The 26,303-nt window shown below is 41.5% G+C and overlaps 1 protein-coding gene across 43 annotated transcripts in view; it reads left to right on the top strand.

Moving 5' to 3' along the window:
• The window catches only part of LOC122809254 (titin-like), a 3,339,665-nt gene that overhangs the window by 2,930,726 nt on the left and 382,636 nt on the right, over positions 1–26,303 (top strand). For 42 of the 43 annotated variants that reach the window (XM_044080625.1, XM_044080596.1, XM_044080621.1 and 39 more), the window contains 2 exons: positions 9,646–9,690; positions 25,775–25,813. In XM_044080625.1, coding sequence (XP_043936560.1) covers positions 9,646–9,690; positions 25,775–25,813 — 84 coding nt within the window. The remainder of the gene's footprint in view (positions 1–9,645; positions 9,691–25,774; positions 25,814–26,303) is intronic. The other variant, XR_006365880.1, reaches the window with a different exon arrangement.

The following is a 26,303-nucleotide window of genomic DNA, read 5'->3' as shown; positions in this document are numbered from 1 at the left end:
AATAGTGTGGGAAGAAATAGCCAGGGAATTGTTATGGCTAGGCTTGTATAGGCCCTAGGGCCGATAGCCTAGTACCAACCTATGAACCTATTACTTAATGTAATCTATCTAGGCCACAAAAACTTGTGGTTAGGTTATCATTTTTCAGATGAATAGTCCATCACTTCATCTCTCTCACTTAAGTGCACAATACCAATTAATACATATATGGTTTCTTTGCCATAAAGATATCTACAAAGTAAATTGTGTTTTTAAAATACCCTTCTTGTTTCAGTAAACTGGCAAAATGGGATATTAAAATGTCTTCTTCTTTTACTTTTAAAGAAGTAGAGATGATCGACTTTAAAACAAGATGACAGGTTACTACATGTACAAAAACTGTTCAGTGTGCTTTACTTATTCACTTTGTTTTATCTTTATATTACGAAAATGAATTTACTTGATGCTTGCTGTTTCCAAGGGTTCGTATGCAAATTGATTTGAAGTTAATAGTAGTGGGATAACTATTTCAGAAAGACAAATAACTACAGTATGTTTTTAATGGAATGTCTACATTATTTATTTAAATGTATAGTGATTGAATGTTTTCCAAGGGTTCACGTACAAATTATTTTTAAAGTAGTAGTGGTGGGAGGGCTGTTTCTGAAAGATGTAAACTGCAATGTATTTTTTTAATAACATGTCTGTTTTATTTCTGTAAACATGAAGCATTTAAAGATATTGGCATTTTTAGGTTTGATGAAAAAGTTACTTTTAGTTGTGTTTTTTGTTTTCAGGTTATTTACATTTGTAAATTTCAGTTATTTCTTCTGTATGTGAAATATTTAAATCAATACTGAGTGCTGTCACTGTTGTACTGATACATCATTTTTAATTGATGGTAAATAAATCATACAAGTATTAAAATATTTTGCTGCTGATAGTGTAATATTTATTGTACAGAGTAAGCATTGATATGAAAAAGGTCTAGCTTTGAGAGATTTAGCCGCGACTTTTGTGCAACCCTGTGCAAAAGTTTACTGTATTTTTCCAGGTTTTTGAATGTTGAACTTTGTTAAATTATTAGTTTGCTCATAGTGAAGAGAGTTGTGGCTGGCATTTTAGTAAGCAGTGATATGGTGCAGGGGTAGAAGAGTGCTATATTTTTGCATTTCAAAATATTGCCTAATCCATTTCTTCATAGTATTTATAGCAAATGTTTGATATGAGTGCTGCTTCCAATGTTAAGTTGTCAATCTCGCCTTCATTCTTGCTGGATGGGATCGGCTCCAACTCGGCACTTGCTTTAGCTTGAAAACTCCTTTTACCAGCTCGAGGCAACCCTATATCCCATGATGCAAGGCGGAACTACCTCAGATCTCGTTTGCCGCTTAGCGAAAGAGGTCTCCTTTGCCAGCTGAGGTAAGTGATTTTCTTGGTAAAATCAGAAAAGCTTAGTTAGGGTTTTATTTTCCCCTTTTATTCATAGTATAGTCTGTAGTGAATTACAGCCCACCCTATTCCCTTGTTTTCAAACTTTTATAACCCTTTTTATAACCTTTAGTATAAAGTTTTAGTTAGGCCTAAAACCCCATTGGTTAATCCCTTCCTGTGTGTTGTGTGTAGGGGATTAATTTTGTGTGTTTGTTGGGGTTTGTGTGTGTTACTTCCTCCTAGGATATGTCTAGGGAAGGCAAGGTCTCAGGCTTCAAGAAGTGTGACTCGTGCTGTCAGAAAATGTCTCTGACAGACGGTCACACTTCTTGTGTTTATTGCCTGGGGCCTTTGCACCTGCAGGACTCCTGTGCTTTGTGTCACTCATTTAGCCAGAGAGTCCTGCAGGAAAGGAGGAATAAGCTTATCCTCCGTGGCTTACTTAAGCCAGAAGGTTCTCCCTCTAAAGCAGGGTCTGGGAAACCTTCTAAGCCACCGAAGGCTCAGGCTTCAGTATCCAAGCCTCCTCCGGTGGCTCCGGCTCCGTCGGAGCCGAGATCGGCTCCGGCTGGAACCGATGCATCTACCATTAAAGTAGTAGGTTCGGCGCCGGCTGGCTCCGATACCTTGTCTACTGTGGCCTTGTCGGCTCCGGCTGGAGCCGACACCTTATCCAGCATCGGAGCCGAGAAACCTTCGGCTCCATCTGGAGTTCAGGGGACTTCAGCTCCGATGGCTTTGTCCCGAAAGAGATCTCGGTCCCCTTCGATACTGAGTATCCACTCGGCTCCGGGGTCTCCTCTTTTGTCGGAGCGGAGCCATCGGAGCCGATCTTCGAGATCTTCCAGGCTGTCTGACCACGACTTAGAGAGGGTGGTAAGCAGGCTGTTGAAGTCTCAGGCACTGGCCCAAATGCTCCATAGCCCGTCTCAACAGACTTCGGCTATAGCCTCACCCCTTGAACTTCCTCCTCCGACTCCACACCAGAGTTCGGAGCCGGAGCTTCTCGGGACAGCGACTGTTTCGATGCCGGAGCCGATACATCCTTCGGCTCCGTCGTCCTCTGCTCCGATCTCCTCCTTGAGGCCTTCCTTGGAGGGATCCGGTCGTCGGGTTTCCACTGTCGGCTCCGAGGGGGCTAGTGGCATCGGACCCTTGTCCGACCCACGCTCTCCCACTCGGGGCTTCGGCTTTGGTAAGCTCGGCGCCGACATCGGCCTCGGAGCCTTCCCTCTCATTGGAGCTGGGAATTCCTGTTTCTTCGGAGCGGGGATATTCCGGCCTCCCGGGGAGGGGAGCCTTTGAGGTGATGAGGAGTGTCCTGGCCTCTGAGCCTGGTCAACGGTCCATCCCTCTAGCTCCTCCCTCATCAGTGCCTGCAGACGCCTCTTGCCAGCCTCTTGCTCTCAGGCCCAGGGATCCATCGCCCCAGGTTTCCCCACTGGGAATTTCCTCCTCTTCCGAGGTTTCTCCTGATCCTGCAGGGGAACCCCTCGGAAGTGGACGTGTAAGAGGAAACACACAGACTCCCTGAGTCTACTACATCTGATACCGACTTAGATGAGTCGGAGGGTTCCCACGGTCCCCTCTGAGGATGTCTCCTTTTCAGACATCCTTGAGCTCCTCAAACAGAGGGGAATTGGCCCTCCATTGACCCCTCCGAGGATGAGTCGGTATACCTGGAGGCTTTGGATCCCGACCCTCCACCTCCTGGGTGTCTCCGCCTTCGACCCACTTATGCAGGTAGTGGCTCGGAAGGCGTGAAGCTCCAGATTCTGTGGAACCTGTCCCCAGAAGACCATCCAAATTCATCACGGCCCCTTCGGACAAACAGTTCCTTTCCAAGGGTGTCTCTGTGGATGCTATGGTGGTGGCGGCGGCCACTAAGAAGGAACTTGGCGGATCCTTCAGTACCTGTCCATCCTCCTAACAAGGATTCTAGGACCATGGACAGGTATGGAAAGCGGATGTTTTCTTCAGCGACCTTTGCTATCGTCGCTGAATTATCTTTGTCACTTCACCAGGCTTCAACGAGATATTCTCAAAGAACTGGGTGAAGTAGTCCAGGATCCTTCTGCTGCTGGGGCTCAAGAAAAGATTGCCTCGCAGCTTGCTATCCTGAATTCCATATCTAACTCCTCCATGCGGCTCATATCTTATGCGGCCGATGGAGCGAGCAGGGCCGCAGGCACAGGAGTTGCTCTTAGACGCCAAGCCTGGATGCGGCTTTGTAATTTTGCGGACCCCTTTAAGGCGTCCTTCACTAATACCCCTTTGATGGTTCGGCTTTGTTCGGACCTCAGCTGAAGGATACTTTGACCAGGTGTGAGCAGGACGGTAAAACTCTTTCTGCCATTGGAGTCCAATTTTCCACTCCTTCTAGACCATATCCCAAGGGTCAGAAGGGAGATGTGGTTCCGTAAAGCCCAAGGAGCTACACCGGACGACGTGGTCAGTTTACCCCAGAGGCAGAGGGGTAACAATAATAGACGCCCTAGAGGCAGGGGGTCCTCAGAACCAGGGCAACAGGGAGTCTCTTCCTGAGAAGCCCTTTCAGCATCCCTGAGGTGTTGCCCGACTGTCCACCCTTGGAGGCAGTCGGGAAGGATTACACTGTACCCAGTAGCCTGGCAATCCCTATCACAAGAGATGTGGGTACAGTCGATTATATCCGAGGGTTACAAAATCCCCTTGAAGGTTTCCTGTACCTCTACAATCCCTTCCCGACGCCTCACCCGGTCAAAGGGACTTGGCAGAACAGAAGGTTTCAAAACTCCTAGAAAAAGAGCCGTCCAGGCGGTGCCGGCAGACCAGGTAGGATCCGGCGTCTACTCGAGATTCTTTTGGTCCCCAAAAGGACGGGAGATTGGAGACCAATATTAGACCTGAGCAATCTAAACAGATTTGTCAAGAAGGCAAGATTCCGGATGGTCACGCTGCAGTCCATTCTGCCCTTTCTGGGCAAGGACAACTGGATGTGCTCTATAGACCTTCAGGATGCGTACTATCACATAAAGATTCACAGACGCTCCAGAAGGTTTCTCCGCTTTCGGCTAGGGACCAGTCATTACCAATTCAGAGCACTGCCCTTTGGCCTCACTTCAGCCCCAGAGTGTTTACCAAATGCATGGCAGTGGTCACAGCTCATCTGAGGCGTCAAGGATTCCAGGTGTTTCCCTACTTGGACGACTGGCTCCTCTCCGCCACCACCAAGTGTCAGCTTCTTCAGTCCAGAGACTACACTCTACAGCTTTGCAGGAGTTTGGGAATTTCAGTAAATTTCGAAAAATCTTCTCTGCTGCCTTGCCAATCTATCAACTTTATAGGCGCAGAATTAAACACCGTCAAAATGTTAGCCAGACTAACAGATCAAAGAATTCTGGACATCCAAAAATTCTTTCGGCTTCTATTGCAAAGCAACAAGATCAAAGCCAGATTTATACTGAAGGTTCTAGGTCTTATGGCTGCGGCCATTGTTCTTCTACCACTGGCTCGCTTCCACATGCGTCTTCTGCAGTGGATGCTATTCACGCAGTGGTCGTACCACAGTCTCCCGATGAGGCACGAAATCTTAGTCACACAGTCGTGCAGGGCTCATCTGAACTGGTGGATATCTTCCCCTCTTCTTCATCAGGGCCGACCCTTTATCCCCCCTCCTCCAGTTGCCACAGTCACTACGGATGCCTCTCTGATCGGGTGGGGGCATTATCAGGGCAGGATGGTCCACGGGACGTGGCAACCCATAGAATACCATCTGCACATAAATGTCCTGGAGATGAGAGCAGTGCTTTTAACGTTGCAAGCCCTCAACGACTTTCTTCCCACAGGGACTATTGCAGTACAAACGGACAACATGTCCGTGGTCTGGTACATCAACAAACAGGGCGGAACCAGGTCCTATCCGTTATGTCGAGAAGCTCTCAGACTTTGGCAATGGGCGATCTCTTCTCAGCGGTTTCTGATAGCAACGCACAGCCCGGCAGGTCCAACCTATTGGCGGACAGGCTGAGCAGATCTATTCTGATGCCTCACGAGTGGTCTCTCAATCAATCTGTAGTGGATCAGATTTTTCTGAAGTGGGGCACTCCTTGTTGCGATCTTTTGCTACTCCTCAAAACAACAAGTGCCCAGATTATTTCACTCTCTTTCCCCTTCCAGGCCAACCCCTGAGAGACTCTCTAACCCAGGATTGGCCTCGGGGACTTCTGTACGCTTTTCCTCCCTTTCCCTTGATTCCACAAGTCATTCAGAAAGCCACCGTTTTGAGAGCCAAATTGATCCTCATTGCTCCATATTGGCCTCGACAAATTTGGTTTCCGTCTCTGCATAGTCACCTTCTGGTGCAGCCCTGGCATCTGGACCCAGTTCCGGATCTCTTGATCCACCAGTCGGGTCAGCAGCACCGGGCCATTCATTCTCTCAACCTCACTGCTTGGTTGCTCCACTTCCTTCCCTAGCCAGGATACCGATGATTTCTGACTCAGTCAGAGACATTTTAGTGTCTTCTTTGAAGTCGTCCACTAGGACTGTTTATGCTAGCAAGTGGCGACGTTTTTCTATTTGGGCAAATTCAAGAAATATTGATCCCTTTACTGCTCCTGTACATTCTGTTTTAGATTTCCTGGCGGAGGTTTTTCATTCAGGATCCTCGTCATCTACAGTCAAAGTACAACTGGCTGCTATTTCCAAGTATCATGTTGGCTTGCATGACAATAACATTATGTCTCATAGATTATGCAAGGCCTTTCTGAGAGGAGTTTTTCTCCTAAAACCACCTATAAAGCATCCTCCTCCGCAATGGGATCTAAACTTAATGTTGGCATCCTTGATACTACCTCCCTTCGAACCGTCTGCTTCATGCTCTTTGAAGTTATTGACCTGGAAAACTATATTTTTACTGGCTGTCACTTCTGCAAGAAGGTTTTCCGAGATTCAAGCTCTCTGCATTCGTTCCCCTTATTTGGTTTTTCATAAGGACAGGGTATCATTAAGAACTAACCCTTCTTTTCTCCCCAAAGTCGTGTCTCAAACCAATATTAACCAATCTATAGATCTACCAGTCTTTTTCCCAAACTATTCCGACAGAGCTGAACAGAAACTGCATTTTTTGGATGTCCATCGTCAGCTCAGGTACTATTTGCATAGAACTAAACAATTTAGAAAATCGGACCAATTATTTGTCTCCTATGCAGAAAACAGGATGGGTCTTCCAGTTTCTAAAGTGACCTTATCCAGATGGTTGACTTCCACCATTTCCTATGTGTACTCTCTCAGAGGCAAACAGCTATCTTCTAAGCCAAAAGCACACTCAACCAGGAGACTATCCACTTCTGCAGCTTTTCAGGATAGACTACCCATTGATACCATTTGTGCAGCAGCTACTTGGGCCACGCCTCATATCTTTGTCTCTCATTACAAGTTGGACTTGGCCTCCAGAGATAGGGCCAGTTTTGGTTCCACAGTTCTCAAGAGTCTGTTCCATTGAGCCACCCGGGATACAGGTGCTAGGACCGGTCCCATCCAGCAAGAATGAAGGCGAGATTGACAACTTAACATTTAGAAGTTATGTACCTACCATAACGTTCCATGTTAGTTGTCTTCTCGCCTTCTTTCTTGCGTCCCTCCCTCCTTCCCCCTGGCCTGGACAGATCTTGAAGAGTTCCTATTAGGTTGTTTCCTCCTGAGCCTTCATATGAGGACTTCTATTAGGAACTTATGTTCTTAATTATGTTAGGATAGTCTTTAGCAGGGTAGGTTAGCTACCAAACGAGATCTGAGGTAGTTCCGCCTTGCATCATGGGATATAGTGTTGCCTCGAGCTGGTAAAAGGAGTTCTCAAGCTAAAGCAAGTGCCGAGTTGGAGCCGAGGATCGGCTCCGAACCCATCCAGCAAGAAAGAAGGCGAGAGAAGACAACTAACATGGAACGTTATGGTAGGTACATAACTTCTAATTTTACTCCGCTGGATAAATTCCAGATCAGTGTTTAAATGGTCTGATGTTTAATATTCAAATATTAAGTTTGGAAATGAGAGTTTCAACCTACTTTATGATTCAAAGCTTTTCTGCCATCTCTAGCATGCTCTTTGTTTTGAAAACACAGATTCAAAATGTGTGAAAATAAAACCACATTTATTGATATTGTTTTGGATCCTGAAAACTTTTTCCTTTAAAGGTGTTATATTTTGCCTGTTTGCAGCATTAATGGCTGCAAGTAGGCAACATAGTGACTTTTCAGGGTGTTATGTGTATGTTTTGGCAGTTTCAAAGCCTCATGTGAGATTATCAAGCAGGCTGCATCATAAGAAAAGGGGATCTAAGATCTTGCTGCCTAACCAGCAGTCTGGACTAGAGGTGCTGTTAACCTTCCGGGGAATTTTATTCCACAAATGGGAAGCTCTTACAACAAAAGAGATTTTTCTTTTCCAGGTTGTTAAAATGTTTAGTCTTTGCTAGATATAAGTTGATTCTATTAGGAATCTATTTTTTAATTAAAGTAGTCCCCAAGGCAGCATTTAGCACATCTTCACAAAGGCATTTGCATACAGTATAACAAAAATTGTACTGTGTTTTGTTGTTTGTATGAAGCAGCACATACACGGTGTTTCTGTTGACATTTTCGTGTTTTATGCTTTTATGCCAATTGAATGAAAAAGTGTATTCCAGTCTGTGCATTATAAGACCTTACAATGTTAATATTTACAGGACGTGATTAAAAGATGCCATGTGGACTGTTTGGGGCCATGTCATTTTGCATAGTCTGCAAGGGTTGGATGTTTCATCAAGAATCATTGAAACTGTATTTGTGCGGTAATACCTGCTGTGGTAGTTCCATGAAAATTCCTCATGTAGATGAGACCTTAAATATGTTGTCTGCATGGTTAGGGCAATTCGGAGTTAATTCTGTCAGTGTGGGCACAGTTACAAGACATATACCCACTGGTAATTGTTGGTGTACACAATTACTTTCTAAGAGCCATATTTCAAAACCTGGTGTGTGTGGATACTGGTTTAGAACTACACTTATGTGCACAGATTGGTATCTGATATTTATTTGTAAGATGGGGATCCTAGTTTACATTCGAGTGTCCCCATACAGGTCAGTTCATTTCTGTAGAATACACTAATTTTTGAATTGTATTATATCCTTACCACACAACTCATCCAGACGTACAAGTTAAAATGATTCAGAGCTCTTTCAAAATCCTACATTAGTGGTTTTGATTTCATTTGAACTGTTTAATTTCATGGATAAAGTATTTAAAATTGGTTTATTGGCATGTACTAGGCTAGCTGCCCTTCTGGGCCATTTTAAGCCTAGTCAGTTTCCTTTGCTGAGATTCCAACCCTATATATCATGTCTGTGAGCTAAACATCTTAGCCATTATGCCAACCCTCAACCAATATTGTGAAACAGTGTTTCAGATCTCCATGTTCTAATTTACGATTAATGTATAACATAGTAGATAATAAAACATTAACCTTTAAATAAATGGGTAAGTATTTTCTAATAGTTTACATAACACCAATAAAGTTTTTGTTTCCATTGTTTATTTGATTTTTTTTTAGTTCCCCGCTTTGTTAACCTGATTTGGTTAAGATGAGACCAGCAACTTCACAGTATGATTCTAGAAGTTTCTGACTTTAGTGGCATGAGTAGGTTAAGATAGGAACACCTTCTTCATTAGAAACATTAGAATGCCTTGAAAGTATAACATAATTTAATTTTAAGTTTTGCATCATTATTATTATTAGTATAATTTTATTAATCCATTCTTTTAAGTTCAAGGTCATTGAGAGCTGGAATTATCCTGGCAAGCGACAGGCAGTGGGCAGGAGCCAACCTTAGATGAGACATTATTCTGTTGCAGGGCACAAACACATGCACATGAGCGCATGCTCGCACAGAGGAAAGCACTAGTAGTGACTTATCAGGTTGTAACCACCTAGTAGCATGTCATTGGGAACCGCCCATGTGTGTGTATGAGGAGAACATGCAGATGCCACATAGAAGACAACCCTTTACAGGAATTATCTTAGGGAGACAGTCCCTGTGAGGCAGCAGTGCGGTCCAGTGTATCATCATGTTGTCATATATGTTAATGTAGCTAATTAGATTCTATCTTACTTTGTATTTGCATATACCAGAGTTTGAAGTTTAGTTTACAGCTGAATTGAATATTGTGTGGAAGGGCATTATTACCAGCTAGTACTGATGATGAATATTTTTCAGTTACAGCAGATCAAGAAATCCGCAAAGTGAGACGACCCAGGAAAGGTAATTGGTGTCTGTGTAATCCTAGTACTGCATTTTGTAACACTGTGAGTAGAATTTGCAAAGTGTGCAGGATACACATTTAAACATTTTATAGGCAATTACATATTCCAGTAATATTTTACTGCACCATTTACTAAAAACAAACCAGTAATACAGAAATTATATATAGATAATGTAATGCATTAATAGATTTCTAATAGGGATGCAGAGACAAGTTTCTCGGTGTGTAACACAGAAGCAGGAAAAGCCCACAGTCAGACTTGAAGCATTGTTGCAGCCTGCTGTAGTGGACACACAGTTTGTTGTGTTACTGCATATTCAGCAGTCGGATTATGTTTAGTACACAAGTTAGACTGGCAGTGCCACTGTGCTGGAAATACTCATAGTCTCCAGTTCTGTATAGTATACTGACAGTAATATGCCTTTTGGCAGCATTTCTCTGTCTACTACCCATAATAAGAGTCTGGGCAAAATTGCTTTCTTAGGCTGCCCCTGTCACTACACTGGTGCTTATCATAGTTACGCCTTTCTCCAGTATTTCTTATTTGGAGTGCTATTTGCAATTTTTTGCAGGTGTTACTTGGTCTGTGCTAGTACTAAGTATGTCTCCAGCATTACTTATAAAAGTGTCCCATACTACATCTACTGACAAGATATAAACCATAAATGACAAAAGTGTAGAAGTGATAGCTCACATAGAGTTGATTTTGAAGAGCTAGTACTGTGGAGCACAAGATTGTGGACATAGTAAATGTAAAGTGGCATGTTGCTTCCATTGTCCTGTCTGAATAAAGTACATGCTAATATAACAGAATGCATGTCTGCTGCCTCTTTACTAAGAATGTAAATTGATTGGGCTGGTGAGAATCAGGATGTAGATTTCTGAATTGCAGGCCATGCTTTAGGCTTAGTACACATCGTGTAGTGTGCATCTGGGTGACCTGTGCAGGCATTTCATTGATGCCACACATCTGTAAGATTTACCATGACTGTGAAATACCCACCGTACAACAGATGCATAGCTGAACTATGGCAGTGCTTCTGTGTACTTTTGCAAACAACACTACAATGCCAAATAATACGTTTTCATACACCTTTTAAAATGTAGCATGTTGCTTCCCCATGATTATAAACTGTAAAACAAAATGTTACAACTAATTTCTGTAAAATATGTTCCCCATCCCCATTTGCATTAAATGTACTGCAGTCAGAATAGCTTCTGTGTATTACTTACAAGCGGCATTATTTGTGCGATTTGGAGCACGCATAGAATAGACACTCTGACCCCTCATCTTTTCCTTTTCAACATTTGCATTAAATGTATTTTACAAAAAAAAAAAACTTCTATCTGTATTAATGTATTTGGCACACAGCAGAGCTGTAGGGTGTAGCTCCATATGATAAAATATATTTCCCATTCTCCATCTGAATTAGTGTGTGATGTGCACAGCAGCACACTGCAGACCTGTAGAAGACAAAAGCATGTAAAACAAAAGTATACTACGTAGGCTGCAAGCAGTTTAGTTCAATGAAATGTAGTTCAACATATTTGTATTAAGGTCTGTGATTGGCAGAGATCTGCAGATTGTAGCATCTCACTGTACATATTTGCAACTCAGCAGTGCATGCCTGTCCACAGACCCAGCATCACACTGGATCCAGGGACAAACAAGGAAACGTTCCTGGGCAGAGATCGGAAATAGTCTATCTGGATCAGCACCCTACCCTAGTTAACAAATAGTAAATAAAATAAAATCCGGATGTAGTGTTTAACCTGCATATCTTCACTGTCTGTACATTTAACTGTAACAAACAACTGGGTGCAACTATATATCTTTTCTGCCATGCATTGTAGCACGCACAAGACCTGTAGACTGTAATAGTTCAAATATGTTTCCCATTTCCATACACCCTACAGCTGTGCTCTGTAAGTAATATTCATTGGAACTTGATTGTTTTTAACAAAAATTGTAAAAAAATATTGCCGCATATTGCAGTAGTAACTTTTTTGCTTGTTTCAAGATGTCCATTTCAGTAAGATTTGACACAGGGCAAGACAGCCACTTTAGAACATCTTCCTTACATTATGCCACCTTACTGGCTGTTTTGCAGTATTGTATTTTATGCTGAGTGATTTATTGATAATAACAATATGTGCACACAGTTTTAATGTTTTTACTGGATTGGTGTTATAATGTCTTAGTCGATAAATGCAAAGTAATGAACATATCAGAAAACAGAACATAATCATTCAGTATAATGGGCAAACACTGCTTGACAGAAAAAAAAATATGAGAAGGGGTCCACACTATAAAGAACTTGTTTCCCCTTTACTAACTTATTTTTCATATAAAATCTAGTCTTCATTGATTCTTCTGTGTAGTAAATTATATTAGTAAGGTCCCTTTTTACAGCTTTAGAGAGCATAGAGCCACATCTTAAACATTGCCAGTGTGGCACATCAAAGCAAGGGATGACTTATTATTCCATTATATTTCTGCTGTAAGAAGAGTTAAAGGAAGAGCTTGTTCACAGAACAGTCTGATCATGTGTTGACTGCTTGCAGTGCTAAGACTACCATTATCCTTATATTAGTCAACTGACCATGATGGCGTTGTATTTCTTTTTTCACATTGAATTCTGACTGGCAGCCCATTTCTTCTATTACCAGATTCCTGGGACTTCTGTGCCTGATGCTAAGACCCCTAATTGTACCATTTGAGGGAATCTGAATATAGAACAGAGAGCAGCGGCTGTCCATTTCCATGGGGGTTGTTTGCTAAGCTTAACTGCTGCTCCATTCAAATGTCACGTTATTTATTGCCATCAAGCAGCATTACTGTAGTACCACACTACCAAATGTTTTTATCCTTCAGTATGAAAGACTGAAATTACATTCCAACAACTGTTTTATGTATGAATAAGAAATGTATGATAGGTGCTCTGTTGTATTCATGGCTACATACAAGCTGTATATTTTTCATGTTTTTCTGTTCTTTACTTTAAATCAAAATAAGCAAAGAAAGTATGTATTGAAACTACATGTAGTTAAGGTTTTGTTTCTGTTAAAAGTATTTTGTTAAAATATTTCAGTAAGAAGAAAAAATACGTATAATTTGAGGACTGCTTTCTATGTAATACCGTAAGATATGATTATCAAGCATATTTATTCTGAAGTATGTAGCTGCATCCAGTGCTGTCTTTTTCATTCGATTAGCCTTTGGTTAATGGATCTAATCTGACTATGGCACTATTTCGAAGCTGTGGATCCAGGGTTCTTGCTCATCCCCTACCCATAATTCCCTGTATATCCCCAAATTACCTAAGATTTCTTTTGCCCTCTAATCAGAAGGATGTGTTTTCAAGGGCTGTGACTAACGCTAAGTGTTTGATTACTCTGTATTCTGTGATGGCTCTGCCCGTACAGTTTTTTTCCTAGAGTTTTCCTTTCTTTTTATATCCCTCCCTGATTCAAAAAAAAAGAAAGTTAACTTTAGTTAGTTAGATTCCATTGTTGCTGTCTGGTGTGTTCATGTTTTGTGTTTTTCCGTGAATAGGGTCTTTTCTGCCTTTTGTGTTAGTGTAGTTAACCTTGTTGTATCTAGTTGATCTTTTTTGGATTTGTTGGCTAGGACTTATGTTTTTGTTATGACTGACTGTGTTCAAGGCTTCAAAAAGTGTACAGCCTGTGGCCACAAGATTCTGCTTCAGGACCTCACTCCCTTTATCTTTACTGTCTGAGAGAAGCCCATTTGGATGTAAGATGTGAGGTCTGTGCCTGTTTTGTTCAAGGGCGCAAAGTCAAGTTGGTGCTAAAGGAGAGAACTTCATCGCAAACATTGCTTCCACAAGCATCTCCTCCTGCTTCTCCAGCAAACAAAAACAGATAAACTGAAAGCCCCCAGAGGGAAAGAAAGAGAAAAGTCAAAAGATAGGGAAACGGATTTGGCTGAAAAACTGGAAAAAGATCTCAGCATTCATGTGGATCTTTGAGTCTGGCACTTAGAATTTCAAAACAGTTGGATCCAATTGCCAGCCATATCCATTTTCCGTCACCTCCTCCTCCTCTATTCCCACTGGAAGTGGTGAGCCTTCAGCTCCATTCTCCATTTCTGCAGGGGAGGCATTCTTCGAGACCACCATTGGTGGCTTCTTCCTCGAGGTCTTACTGGTCATTGAAGAGTCTTACTGAAATAGTTGGTGATATAATAATGCAGAGGTTCCTCAGGACGCAGATCCAACAAGGAGTTCTCCTGGCACTGTCCCCATCTGGTTCACCGGGTATATGTACAGGTACACCTCCATTTGTTTCTCCTATTCCAGCCTGATGTGTGGATCTGATGCCCATGGGACTGAGTCTCCCAGGAGTACCCACAATGGAGCCAACAGTCCTATAGATTTAGACTCCAACAGTATCTCTTATGCTCTCAAGTATGATTTTGTCTCACTGGTCAAGTCTCAGAGCTGAACCCTCTGTGTCAGGACTTGGGGGTGGGTGGGTCAAGTTGACACTATCAGATCTGTCTCTTTCCCTCAGAGTCTTGTTGCTCAGTAGTGTGGCACAGTTGTCAGCATCAGTCGAAGTGAAGGATATTCTTTCCATCTCTCCTTTAGATTGGAGGAGTGGTTCTTTTGCCCCGGTTGTTGCTACAGCCTTTGAGATATTTGAAAGGGTTCTTGCCAGAACAAGATAAGTGTATCTGTGATACTCTGCTCTGTCCCAGTTTTTGTTGGATACTGCTTCTGACTATGCACATCCAGATTTACTGGGACCGTGAACCTCATTCAGCCTTAGGGGTACTCGCCACACTAGATCCTTGTCTGATTTTGATTCTTCTGTAAAGCTCAAATGAGACAGGGTTTTAAGAAACAGATATGTAACAGGAGATATTTGAACTCCTCACCAGAGTCAATCACAGAAGAAACAGTCTTGGATGATGGGGAAGAGTCTGCACAATCCTGTCTGGAACACGTCACACTTTGGTGACATTCTGGACTTGATGAAACGGGGGGGGGGGGGTTGGTCCACTGATGCACTCTCCCCTGAGGAGAATGTATTCATTGAGGCTTTTGAGGCCAGCTCTTCTACCTCCTGGGTATTTGGCACCCACTGATGCCCTCATAGACCTGGTGGCTCAGCAGGCTTGGAAGGATCCTGATGGGGTGGAGCCATTCCCTAAGAAACCAAATAAAATCTTGGTCACCCCTAAGGACAGAGCACACTGGAGCAAAGGTCCCCAGTAAATGCCATAGTTGTGACCACAACCACAAAGAAGGAACTTTCGGAAGAGAGTACATCTGACCCCCCCCCCCCCTCCCAACAGGGAGGGAAAGGTGTTGGCCAGGTTTGGGAAACAGATGCATATGTCAGTGGATTTTGCACTTAGAGTGGTGATCTACATTGCCTATATCACATTTTTCCAAAGGGGTGTGATCAAAGAGCTCACCAGTTCCATCTCGGGTAGCCTACCATTGGATTCCCAGTTATCTAACCTACGGTCAGTGTCCAACATATCCATGCATCTACTGTCAAATGCAGCTAATGGTATGGCCAGAGCAGCAGGCTCTGGCATAGCCATCCACCAGCACACCTGAATGCAATTATGTGACATCCTTCATTAATGTCTTTTTTGATTGTCACTTTTCGGACCAAGGATTTAGGGGATACTAACAAGCCATGAGCAAGATGGCAAAACCCTGTCTGCCATTGGAATCCACTTCCCCACCCTGCATAGGACCACATCTGTGAACTGGGGGGGGGCTCAGAAAATCTCAGGGTTTTCACCAAAACACTCCTGGGTAAGATCCTTTCAAGACTGGGGGTTTCAATGGACATTGCCCTAGAGGCAGAGGTGGGCCACAGAATCAGGGATTTTGCAGTCCTTTCACTGAGAAATCCTGTCCGCATTCCTGAACGGTTGCTCGACTGCCACACTCTGGGAGCAGTTTGAGGGCGCTTATCCCTGCACCCTCAAGCCTGGCAGGCCATCACACAAGGTGTATGGATGCTAAGGGTAATCACTAGAGGTTACATCATTCCATTTGCTTTTCCGTCTCTGAAAAGGAGAAAGATTCCCGACATAGCATCCAGTCAGCAGAGTTATCAAAGCTACTGGGAAAATAAGTCATCCACTGGGTCCCCTCCAGTCTGGTTATGATCCAAAGCCTATTTCAGGTTCTTTGTAGTTCTGAAAAAACACAGGACTTCAGACCACTTTTGGACCTAAGCCACTTAAATATGTTTGTGAAACAGATGAAGTACTGGATGGCCACAGTGCAGTCCATTCACCTGTGTTGAGGAAGGATGACTGTAAGTGCTCTATATGCCTACTGTCATATCAAGATACTGAGGTACTCCAGGAGATTTCTCCATTTTTGGCTGGGAGCCAACTATTTCCAGTTTAGTGCTCTGCTCTTTGGTCTTACCAGTGTTCACCAAAGTCATTCATGGCAGTGATGGTATCATATATCAGGCAGTCAGGGTTCTGGGTGTTCCCATATCTATACAGTTGTCTCCTCACCACTGCAACCAGGAATCTTCTGGTCCAGTGATAAATTGTTGTTCTAACTTGAACAGATATTGGGAATTATAGTCAGCAACACAGAGAGCCAAGTGACACCTACACAGTAGATGAGTTCATCAGATGCCACCTCAATATGAATTCTCAAATAGTAAAATTTCCAGAGTTTCATCCCTCTGTCAGGTAGCTGTTCTAGTTCTTCAGCATCCTTCTCCTACATTGAGACATCCTCCAGCTGTCTGGCTGTTAGGATTAATGGCTTCAGTGATCACCTCGGTTCCCCTAGCCAGGTACTATATGAGATTTCTTCAGTGGACCCTGTCAGTACAATGGTCCCACTTAGACAAATTTGAATATGTACAGGATGTGATAACAGCCATTTATAAAAATCACATTGTGTTGGTTGACCTCCTCAGTAGTCATGGAGGGTTGACTATTCATGGTGTCTCCTCCAGCGGCCACAGTAACCACGGATACTTCCCTCCTGGGGCAGGGGTGCATTTCAAAGGGAAGGCAGTCCAAGGTTCTTGGTCACACATACAGGGCAGTCTTCACATCATTGTCTTGGAGATGAGAGTAGTCCTTGTAGCATTGCAGGCTTTTCAGGACTCTCTCCCCAAGGGTGTGATTTCTATACTAGCAGACAACATGGCAGTAGTCTGGTATATCAGGAGGCAAGGGGGAGCCCAGTCATATCCACTTTGCTGAGAGACCATGAGTGTGTGTCAGTGGGTGATGTCTTCCTGCTGCTTTCTCAAAACAGTGCATATCCTTGGGACTTCCAGTGTTCTAGTGGACAAACTGAGCAGGTTCATTCTTCTGCGGTATGTGTGGTCCCTCAGTCAGGCAGCAGCGACTCAGATCTTCAGCTACTGGGGGCAACCTTGCTGTGATCTTTTTGCTTCATACCTAAGCTTAAGTGCAGTAGTTATTTGTCTCTAATCCCTCCACAGGGTCAGTTACATTACAAAGGGATGTTCTAGTCCACAGCTGGTCCCTGGGGCTTTCTTACACTTTTCCTCTCATACCACTGATAATAAAGTTTATTCAGAAAGCCAGAAGGTGCAAGGCCAGAGTAATCCTTATTGCTCTGTTTTGGCGCCAGCAAATTTGGTTTGCCTTTCTCTAGCTTCATCTAGTACATCCACCCTGGATGTTGGGTTGACATCCTAACCTCCTGAGTCACCCTTCTTGGCAGCCTGTCCTGGATCTAAAGACATTGAAGTTAACTGCATGGTTCCTCCAACTTTAATGGTGGCCAGAGAGGCCATGCTGTCCTCATCTGTAGTTCACATTTTATCAGCCTCACAAAATAACATGAACGTTTAAGCAAAAGGTTTTCTATTTGGGCTTCCTCCAAAGGAATAAATCCATTTTCAGTGCCTCTTCTTTCCATTGTGGGCTTCCTGTCAAATCTTTTCCAAAAAGACTCCAGGTTCTCAACAATCAAGGTCCAGTTAGCAGCTATTTCCATTTCCCGTATTGTATACAATAAAGCTTCCAGCTTTAGTTAAGATTTCACATACATTTCTTAAGGGAACTTTCTTGTTGAGGCCCCCTATAAAGGATCCATTTCCCACATGCGACATAACTATCATGCTACAGGTCTTAACTAAGCTGCCTTTGAACTAGCAGCCACAATGGATCTAAAATTCCTCTCTTGTAAACTGTTTTTTCGATGGCACATCTGGGAAAAGGATTTCAGAACTGCAGGTACTGTCCTGTTAAACCCCTTGTATTATTTTCCATAGGGACTGCGGCGGTGGTGCTGTGGTAGTGTTGTCGCCTCACAGCAAGACGTTGTGCCGTTCGATTCTCAGCTAGAGTGTCTTCTGTGTGGAGACATGCGTGAATGGGCGTACCTTCGTTGAAGGTTGTGCGTCAGGGCTGGCAAACTCGGCACATAAAAAATCTACTGCCAATCATTAGCGGACCGGAGTTCCGCTGTGGCGACCCCTAACCGGGAAAAGCCGAAAGAGGCAAACATTATTTTCCATAGGGACTGATTGTGTTTGAGAACCAATCCAACTTTCCTCCCAAAAGTGGCATCCATCCAAGGGTAACCTGAATCAGACTATTAGAAAAGTTTGGAAAGAAGACTGGTAAATTTGTAAAGGAGACCATACTTTACATTTACTAAATGTTCAGATATAGCTCAGATTTTGTCTTCACAGGACCGAATATTGTAGGAAATGTGAACTATTTGCTGCCTTTTCCAAAGTTAAATTGGGCCATGGTGTATCTAAGGTCACACACTCTAGCTGACTTTCTGATTGTATAATCTTTGTCTACAACAAGCTGGGACCAGTCTTACACAAGAAACCAAATGTTCATTCAGCAAGGGCTGTAGCTACCTCTACTGCTTTTATGTGCAGAGTTCATATACTGACTAATTTGTGCTGTGCTGACGGGTTACTTTTGACACCTTTGTCTCTCCCTACAAGCTGGATGTACAGTGCAGATCCCATACATCTTTTGTCTCGTCCAGTCTCAGGAATATCCTACTTTAATGCCTCCCAGGTGTTCGGTAGCTTGGAAATCTGTCCCAAAGGTTAAATTGGACGAACAAAGATAACGTTGGATATGAAAGCTATTTACTCAGCATAACACTAGATCTGTGTTGTCTTATTTTCATCTCATTCAACATCCCTCCCTCCTCCCCCTTTCCAAAACAGTTTTTTGGCGCTCCTCTTTGATTGGATTGACTTCTCCAGGATCCTTGTCTTTCTGTAGCCTCAGATTGCTCTCTCACCTTATGACCATTCCTCGTCTGTGTTAAAGATTGTCAGTATTGCTGTGATAGTGGAATAACTTTTCCAGTTATATTAGGCAAACATAGTCTGAGGTGGTTTGGGGAGATAGAAGGAATTGTGGATAGGGGAGAAGTCACAGTCCTGGATCCACAGCTTCTAAAAGTTGCTGGTCTGATGCAATCGGATCTGATAACCCAAAGGATGAAATAGATGAAAAAAGACAACATGGATTTATTATTATGGTGAGTACATAGCTTTCATTTTAATTCAGGAAATTAAGCTGGGTTTAATTTCTAGCCCTGCCCCCATTGCAAAGCAAAGTAATATAGCCTTCTGGTTCTCAGATAAGATGATATTTCAAAAACAGCTATGTAGTTGCAGATTACTTCTCTAAAAGTATTAATTATCATTCTTTGTAATACTTACCTTTAATTTGATATTTAAAAGTAATAAAATTTACATTAATATGGCAAAAGTTTACATGATTATATTTTTGTCAGACCACAACTAAATTATCCAGTCCTTAGAGTTTTATTAAATGGTGAATTTCTTCTTGTTTTACTAGCAAAGCATATATTGATTTTGCTGCAGTAAAAATATTAATGCATTTGATATTGACATATTCATTAAGAGATGAGTGGGTAATGCTAGTCTCTGTGTCGGTGAAGGTACAGGCCTAGGTGGCTCAAAACACCTATGTAAATGCACTGGCATGCTTCCTGTTGTTTTCATTGTGGAAAAACAACTGGCTTCTTGGCTGTATTTCAGAGATTTCTTTTCCTCTGTGTTGTAGTTATGTAGGTCCATCGTATTTCTCACTGAAGGTCTGTGAAAGCTCATGTTTTAAAGACTAGTGGGTATGCTTTCTCCTGCTAAATCAGTTAACAAGAGTGCTTGTGGTAGACAAATATCCCTTAAAGATTTTATTTTACCTTGCATTTTTATCTAGGCCCCCAGCCATCAATCGTAATTGTAGTGTGTATAAAAAAACTTTAATAAAGCCACAAATTTAAGAAAGGTTGAAACACTATCAGTTTATGGATTAATGACAGCATTGCCCTGATCCAAATAGTTTAAAAAACTACCACAAAAATGTGCTGTCATCAAATTCCAGAACAAAAGGGGGGGGGGTTCACATTATTCCTAGGCTGCAAACTGAATACCTGTCAATTACAGCTTTCTCTCCTCAGAAGAAAGTTCTATCTCTTTCTAACCAGTTACTTCCAGTCCTTGCTCCCACTATCTATGATTTAAGAAAGGTAGATTCTAAGAGCTTTACAGTACACGGCAGTCACAATTTTGATGGTGCCTTATCTAGTACACCAACAAACAAGGGGACACTGAGTCTTACCAGCTTTGCAGGTTTGCTCTAATGGCATGGGACTTAGCCATAAAAAGAAATTTGTCCCTACAGGCAGTTTATATTCATTCAGAGGGCAATGCCCTCGCCAACTCCTTCAGCAGATCCAGAGAACACCTTCATAAATAGACTTTGCATAAGGAAGCTTTTCTGGACATAGTTCACAAGTGGGGTACCCCTCAGATGTATTTGTCTCCAAGCACAAATGACAACTCAGACTTTTCTGCTCCAGGACCCCTTGTCAGCAGATGTGGAGGGCAGACACAGTGTCTTTCACTGTGAGGAGGGGGAGTTCGTCTATGACTATCTCCCCTTCCTTTTGTTTCCAAAGATTGTCCTTATGATCCAGAGGGGCAACTCCAACATTTTGCCAGTGATTCCATTTTTGGCCCAGACAGCATTGGTTCTCCCTTCTACTCCATCTCACCAGAGGCAATCACTACAAGTTAAGTAGACTTACTTAGACAAAACAAAGCTGTCTGATTCACCTCAATCTGCAGGCTCTCAACTTGAATCACTGGGTGATAGAATCTTAATTTCATTCATGCATAAATTACAGAGGACGTGCTTTGGGTACTCCAGGAGGCAATAAAACCTATAACTAGAAAATCTTACATCTCCACGAGGAAAAGATTTTTACATATGATGGCACAAGAAGAATGAGAACCCCTCTCGGGTGGTCATTCCTACCATTCTGTTATACATGTATAAGTTACTCAAAAGCAGTCTGACATATGCCTTCATCAGAGCCCACTTGTCTACTACTATCTCTGTTTGCCTACCCTTAATCTGCTTTTGCTCTCCAGAACTGAGGTCATACAGTTTGTAAATGGAGTCCTGCACCTGAATCTTAGCATGGATAACTTTAATTTTAGGTTAGGTAATGCCTGTGTGTGTGCAGCTGTCTATTTGGGGCAGTTGTTCCTATCAGGAGGGCTAAGCTTCATCATTTGAATCTGCACATAGTTGTGTGTGTTTGTTTTAAGTTAAAAGGTTATGAGGGTATTCTGGGGCTGTTTTTTTTAAGAGTTTTCATTAAAACAAAAACTATTGTAAAATGTGACATAGGTTCAAATGGAGATGACAAGAAGCAACTGTATAAAAGATCCAGCTGCCGAACATTAGCAGGTGCATGTAACAAAAACTGGAAATAGACATTTAAAAAAGCTGTTATGTATAGTTGGTGGGTAAAATAACTTCTTATAATAGCGAGACTATCCATATTATTTTGGAACATGAATAGCATCATAGGTGTAGACAAAACGGTAAGAGTATTGAATTATGTTAAGAAATTCAGAGTGCAAATAGCAGTACTACAGGAGGCACATTTGGGAAATAAGTGATATTGTGAATTTGATAAAGGAAGGCTTTCACAATGGATATTCAGCAGAATATCATGGACAAATGAAAAGGGGAGTACTTATTGCTAGAAGAAAGCCAAATGTGATAGAATAGGGGGGAAAGGATAATAATGGTAGATATGTGGTAGTAAGGGGCTACTGGTAAGCATTTATTTATATTCCACCTAAAACTGCTTTTATGGAGCTTAAAGAAATTTTGGGGGGAAATAATCAGCTTTTAGCAGGGAATGCTACTTATAGGTGGTGACTGGAACTTGATTTGCAACAGTGAGAATGTTATTTTTCTCTTCTAGGTCTCCCTGGTACAAAAGAAGGGTAGATTTCTTAAGAAATTTATGAAAATATTTGGCATAGAAGACGTGAATCCAGTAGTATGAGCTCAGAATTTACTTTTTATTCCCCAAGGTACAGTAACTGGGCTAGACTAGACAGGAATTATAATTACAAGAGCATGTGCATTTAATTGAAGGCTTCAACACACATCCAGTAACTATTTCAGATCATGCACCAGTAACAACTAAGATAAAAATGTAGGGTAATGAAGTAGAAATGAGACACTGATGCTTTCCCACCTACCTGTTAAAAAGGAGGAATTTAAGGAATGCTTAGTGGAAATTATTTGAGAATTATTAGGGAAGATAGAAATTTTAAAGAAGTTATAGCTAGTGAGTGGGATAAAGTAGAAGTGGAGTTTAAAAATATGGTAGAAATAAAAGAAAAAGTGATATGATTAAGAACAGGAATTGTTTAGGACTGACAAGGATTAAAATATTGCTGAATAAAAGTAATCTCCTAGAACAAGAAGAGGTGTAACTTCAGAGTGCTAAAGGGAAAATAAGGGAATTTCTGTTAAAGGACTGTTTGTTTGTTTTTGTATTTGTTTTGTTAATAAGTCCAGAGCACAAAAACTTTTAGTAAAACAGCTTAGGCAACAGAAAGTAGAAAGGGTTGTTGTCAAACTTAGGGAGCTTATACCAAGAAAAATAACCATAGATCCAGTATTAGAGATATGGAAATTTTATGAAAATTTGCATAAAGCAGAGAAATGTAAAAATCAAGAAAGAATACATGGAGATATTTTTGGAAGAGTTAAATATGCCAATGGCAGGGGTAGATGAGTCTCAGCATTTAACAGTTAAGACGGGAGGAGATGAGATAAAAATGGTGATGTACAATCTTCCAGTCCTTGCTTTCCTTGCAGGAAAGACTCTGAGAGTAGATGGTGTTCCTGTAGAAATTTGGAAGCTGTGAAGGAAGAAAGTGATAAAGATCTGGAAGCTTTTGTTTGATAGTATTTTAAAAGAAGGAGAAGCACCAACATCCTGGAAGAAAGACTAATCAATTGATAATACAAAACCTGAGAAACTGGAAGCTGCTGTTTATGGATATGGATAGTAAGATACAAGTAGTGAGAATGTTTTTAGTTCCTTTAGTTGTATAACCAGGTCAGGTATATTTTTTATCAGCCAGAGGAGAAGTTGTGGACAATAATAAAGAGTTGAACGAATTTATCTGGGAGGGGAAGAGGGCAAGGGTTATGTGGGGGTACGTTGATCCTTCCAACAGGTGGTTTGAGATTACCTGATTTGAAGGGATATTTTAGAGCTACACAGGTAAGGCTGATATACATAACGCAAGCAGAAAGCTATAATTCATATTTAAAGGGATGATGAAATGGTGGGAAATTCAAAAAATAAGGAGTGAGTAGGATTTTGGATGCAGATCTTTAAGGAAAATAACAACCACCATAAGAATATTATATTCACTGAGTAGCAGAAAATGAGAACTGAGGTTTCTTTTTGGAGATACTCTTGGCTAGGCTTGTAAGGGCCCCAGGGCCATTAACCTTGTAACCTCATATGATCGTATAAACTAAGCCTGCACAAGAATAGAGAAAGGAGATTTTCCTGGTAGGGATGACTGCAGTTAGGGGTAACAGAGAATAGGTAAAAAGGGGCTAGAATGTACTTGAGAAAACTGGCAAGGGAACCAAGGTATTAGGAACAAATATCTAGAGAGGTAAAGGTAATAGAATGGGAAGAGGCCAAGAAGACATTTGGACTGTCTTCCCCATCAGTGGTTAATATCAGAATATAGGCAAAGAGTGAGAGATATGGGAATCCTAAGAGAAAGCCCTGCTCTGGTAAAGTTTTTAGCGTAATCTGAAACAGAAGCCGCTGTTAAAAAAACAGAATTATTAGTAGGGCATGTAAAATATTGCACAGTAACTATAGGAATCAAGCAGGTGAAGTTAGAAAAGATTGGGAAGAGAGACTGGATAACCAATGTACAATAAAACAGTGGGAGGATATATATATGGCTTCCAATTATGTAACAAAGTCTAAAAGACTTAAGATTTTTGCCTGGAAGTGTTCTATATATTTTTATACCCCAAGCAGACTCCAGAGAATTTTTCCTCTGGTAGATGGCAAATGGAGGTGTGATGGAGAAGAGATAACTGGGAGTATATGTTTTGGGAATGTGGTGAGTTGGTGGACTTCAAAATTTCCCTACAGATACTCTGTCAGAAATACTGGATGAGCAAATAGGTGCAACTAAAAAAACTGATTTTTTGAGCTGTGATATAGGATCTGAATTGTTTAGATAGAGTAAGGCCTTGCTGCATTTAATTCTGGTGGCTGCCAAAAAAGCAGTTAGTAGAAAATGGAAATCAAAGTGTAAACCAAATATATTGATCATATTGAATATTGTAACAGAGATAAGCGAACTGGATTTCAGAACTTTAGAAAAGCGCAAGAGCAAATTACATAGAAAAAAATGGGAATTGTGGGACAGTACATACAGAATAATATTTTGGAGGAGGACTGAAATTTAAAGGACTGCAGGAATTCAGCAATTTATGTAATGTTGGATTGATGATAGTACAAAAAAATGTGATGTATAATGTTTGTAACTAGAAACATGTTAATATGGGTTGTTCTGTTTTATATACGTGTATATTTGCCTATATCTTAAATGATAATTCAATAAAGCTTTTAAAAATACTTGGATTAAAATATAAAAATGCAATAATATTCATACATATGCACATAAATTGAGCAACACTGTTTAAAGAGGTAACAGACAAGTATTACAAGTTGTGAAAGCCGGTATTTCATGTTAAGTAGGCAAAATAGTTGCTTTGGTGCATAGAGAGTAATGACAGTTTAGATAGTATTGGATAGTTTATGATGAGAAATATATAATTAGGAGTTGTTGAGTGATAAGAAAGGAAAAAATCAGGAGTAGGTTGGGCTACATCATACAGTACAGATGATGAAGATGAGATTTCATCAGAGTTGGTAAAGTTAAAGAAGGGGAGATGGGATTGGGAAGGGGAGTAAGTTAAACTGGTAAAGATGTGAAACTAGTTTAAGGTTGTAGAGAAAAGGGAGCAATGGGATGAGAGAGTAGTAAAAGGAGGATAGAGATAAGCTATGTGCAGAGGGCATGTGGGGTGAGAGAGTAGTGAAAGATGTTTGGAGGAAAAGAAGAGAGTGAAATAACATAAGAGGAGGTGAATTAGGGTGGAAAAGGAGGAGAGAGAGAAGCTAGATGTTGAGGTAAGTCAGGTGTGAGACAGTGAGAAAAAGATAAGGAAGGAGATGTTTGTGAAGGAAAAGGTAGAACAAGGTGGAATAGCGGTAGAACAAGGTGGAATAGCATTACCAAATCTGAAGGGGTACTTTGGTGTTGTGCAGTTATGGCTCATGTACACAACACAAGCAGAAAATTATAACTCAAAGTGGAAAGGGGATGATGATGAATCGGGGGGGGGGGGGGTTCAAGAAATAAAAGAGAGTAGGATTTTGTATGCAGGCCCTTGAGAATAACACCCGCCATACAAAATGTTGTATTCATGAAGCAGTAGAAAGTATTTTTACTGCTAATTAAACAAACATGGAAATGGAGCAACATGAGCTGTTGCACCATCTTACAGTTCACAGAATAATGTAACTAATTACCTACCAGAAGGTATTCGGTCTTGTGTGCCATAGAGTACAACAGTTTTGTTTTGCTTTTCAGTTGGATTTGCTGGAATACCTGTTCACCTTTTAAGATTGATAAATGTATGTTTATTATTCACAGCAATACAAGTGATACGCAAAGTGGGACGGCCCAAAAAAGGTAAGCACTGTCAGCTAGCCTAGTACTACACTATATTACTTGAAGTGCAGACTGCAAACCATGCAAGTTACACACACAAGCTTTCAATGATTGCTGTACAGTATTTTACATTTATTTTCTAAGTGTGATAAAGTAAGCAAGCTGATGGATGTTCTGCACATGCATAATGCAGTGATTGCACAGCTGTGCAGTATGATGAGAAAGAAGTTTCTCATTGCATAACTTAGTCATACATATTACCGGAAAATGCCTGAAATATTTTTTTGTTAATACAGCATGTTATGATGCACACACAGTTGACTTTTTTACATGATAGGGTTTATATACTATCAGCTGTGCTTGTTTAAGGTGCTGTGCTGAAAATGCATGACATCAGAAAGGGAACATGCACCCCTGATTATGGGAACTTCAGACAAAAACGGGTAAACTGAGAGGGAGGAAAAAGGATGTTCTAGTTAAAGACCCACCAAGGATGATCCCTAATACATCA

This window comes from Protopterus annectens, chromosome 8.part0 (assembly GCF_019279795.1).
Source record: "Protopterus annectens isolate FY-2018-M chromosome 8.part0, PAN1.0, whole genome shotgun sequence".
Lineage (NCBI taxonomy): Eukaryota > Metazoa > Chordata > Ceratodontiformes > Protopteridae > Protopterus > Protopterus annectens.
Note: the sequence above shows the minus strand (reverse complement) of the source record. Positions and strands in the feature narration are given on the sequence as shown.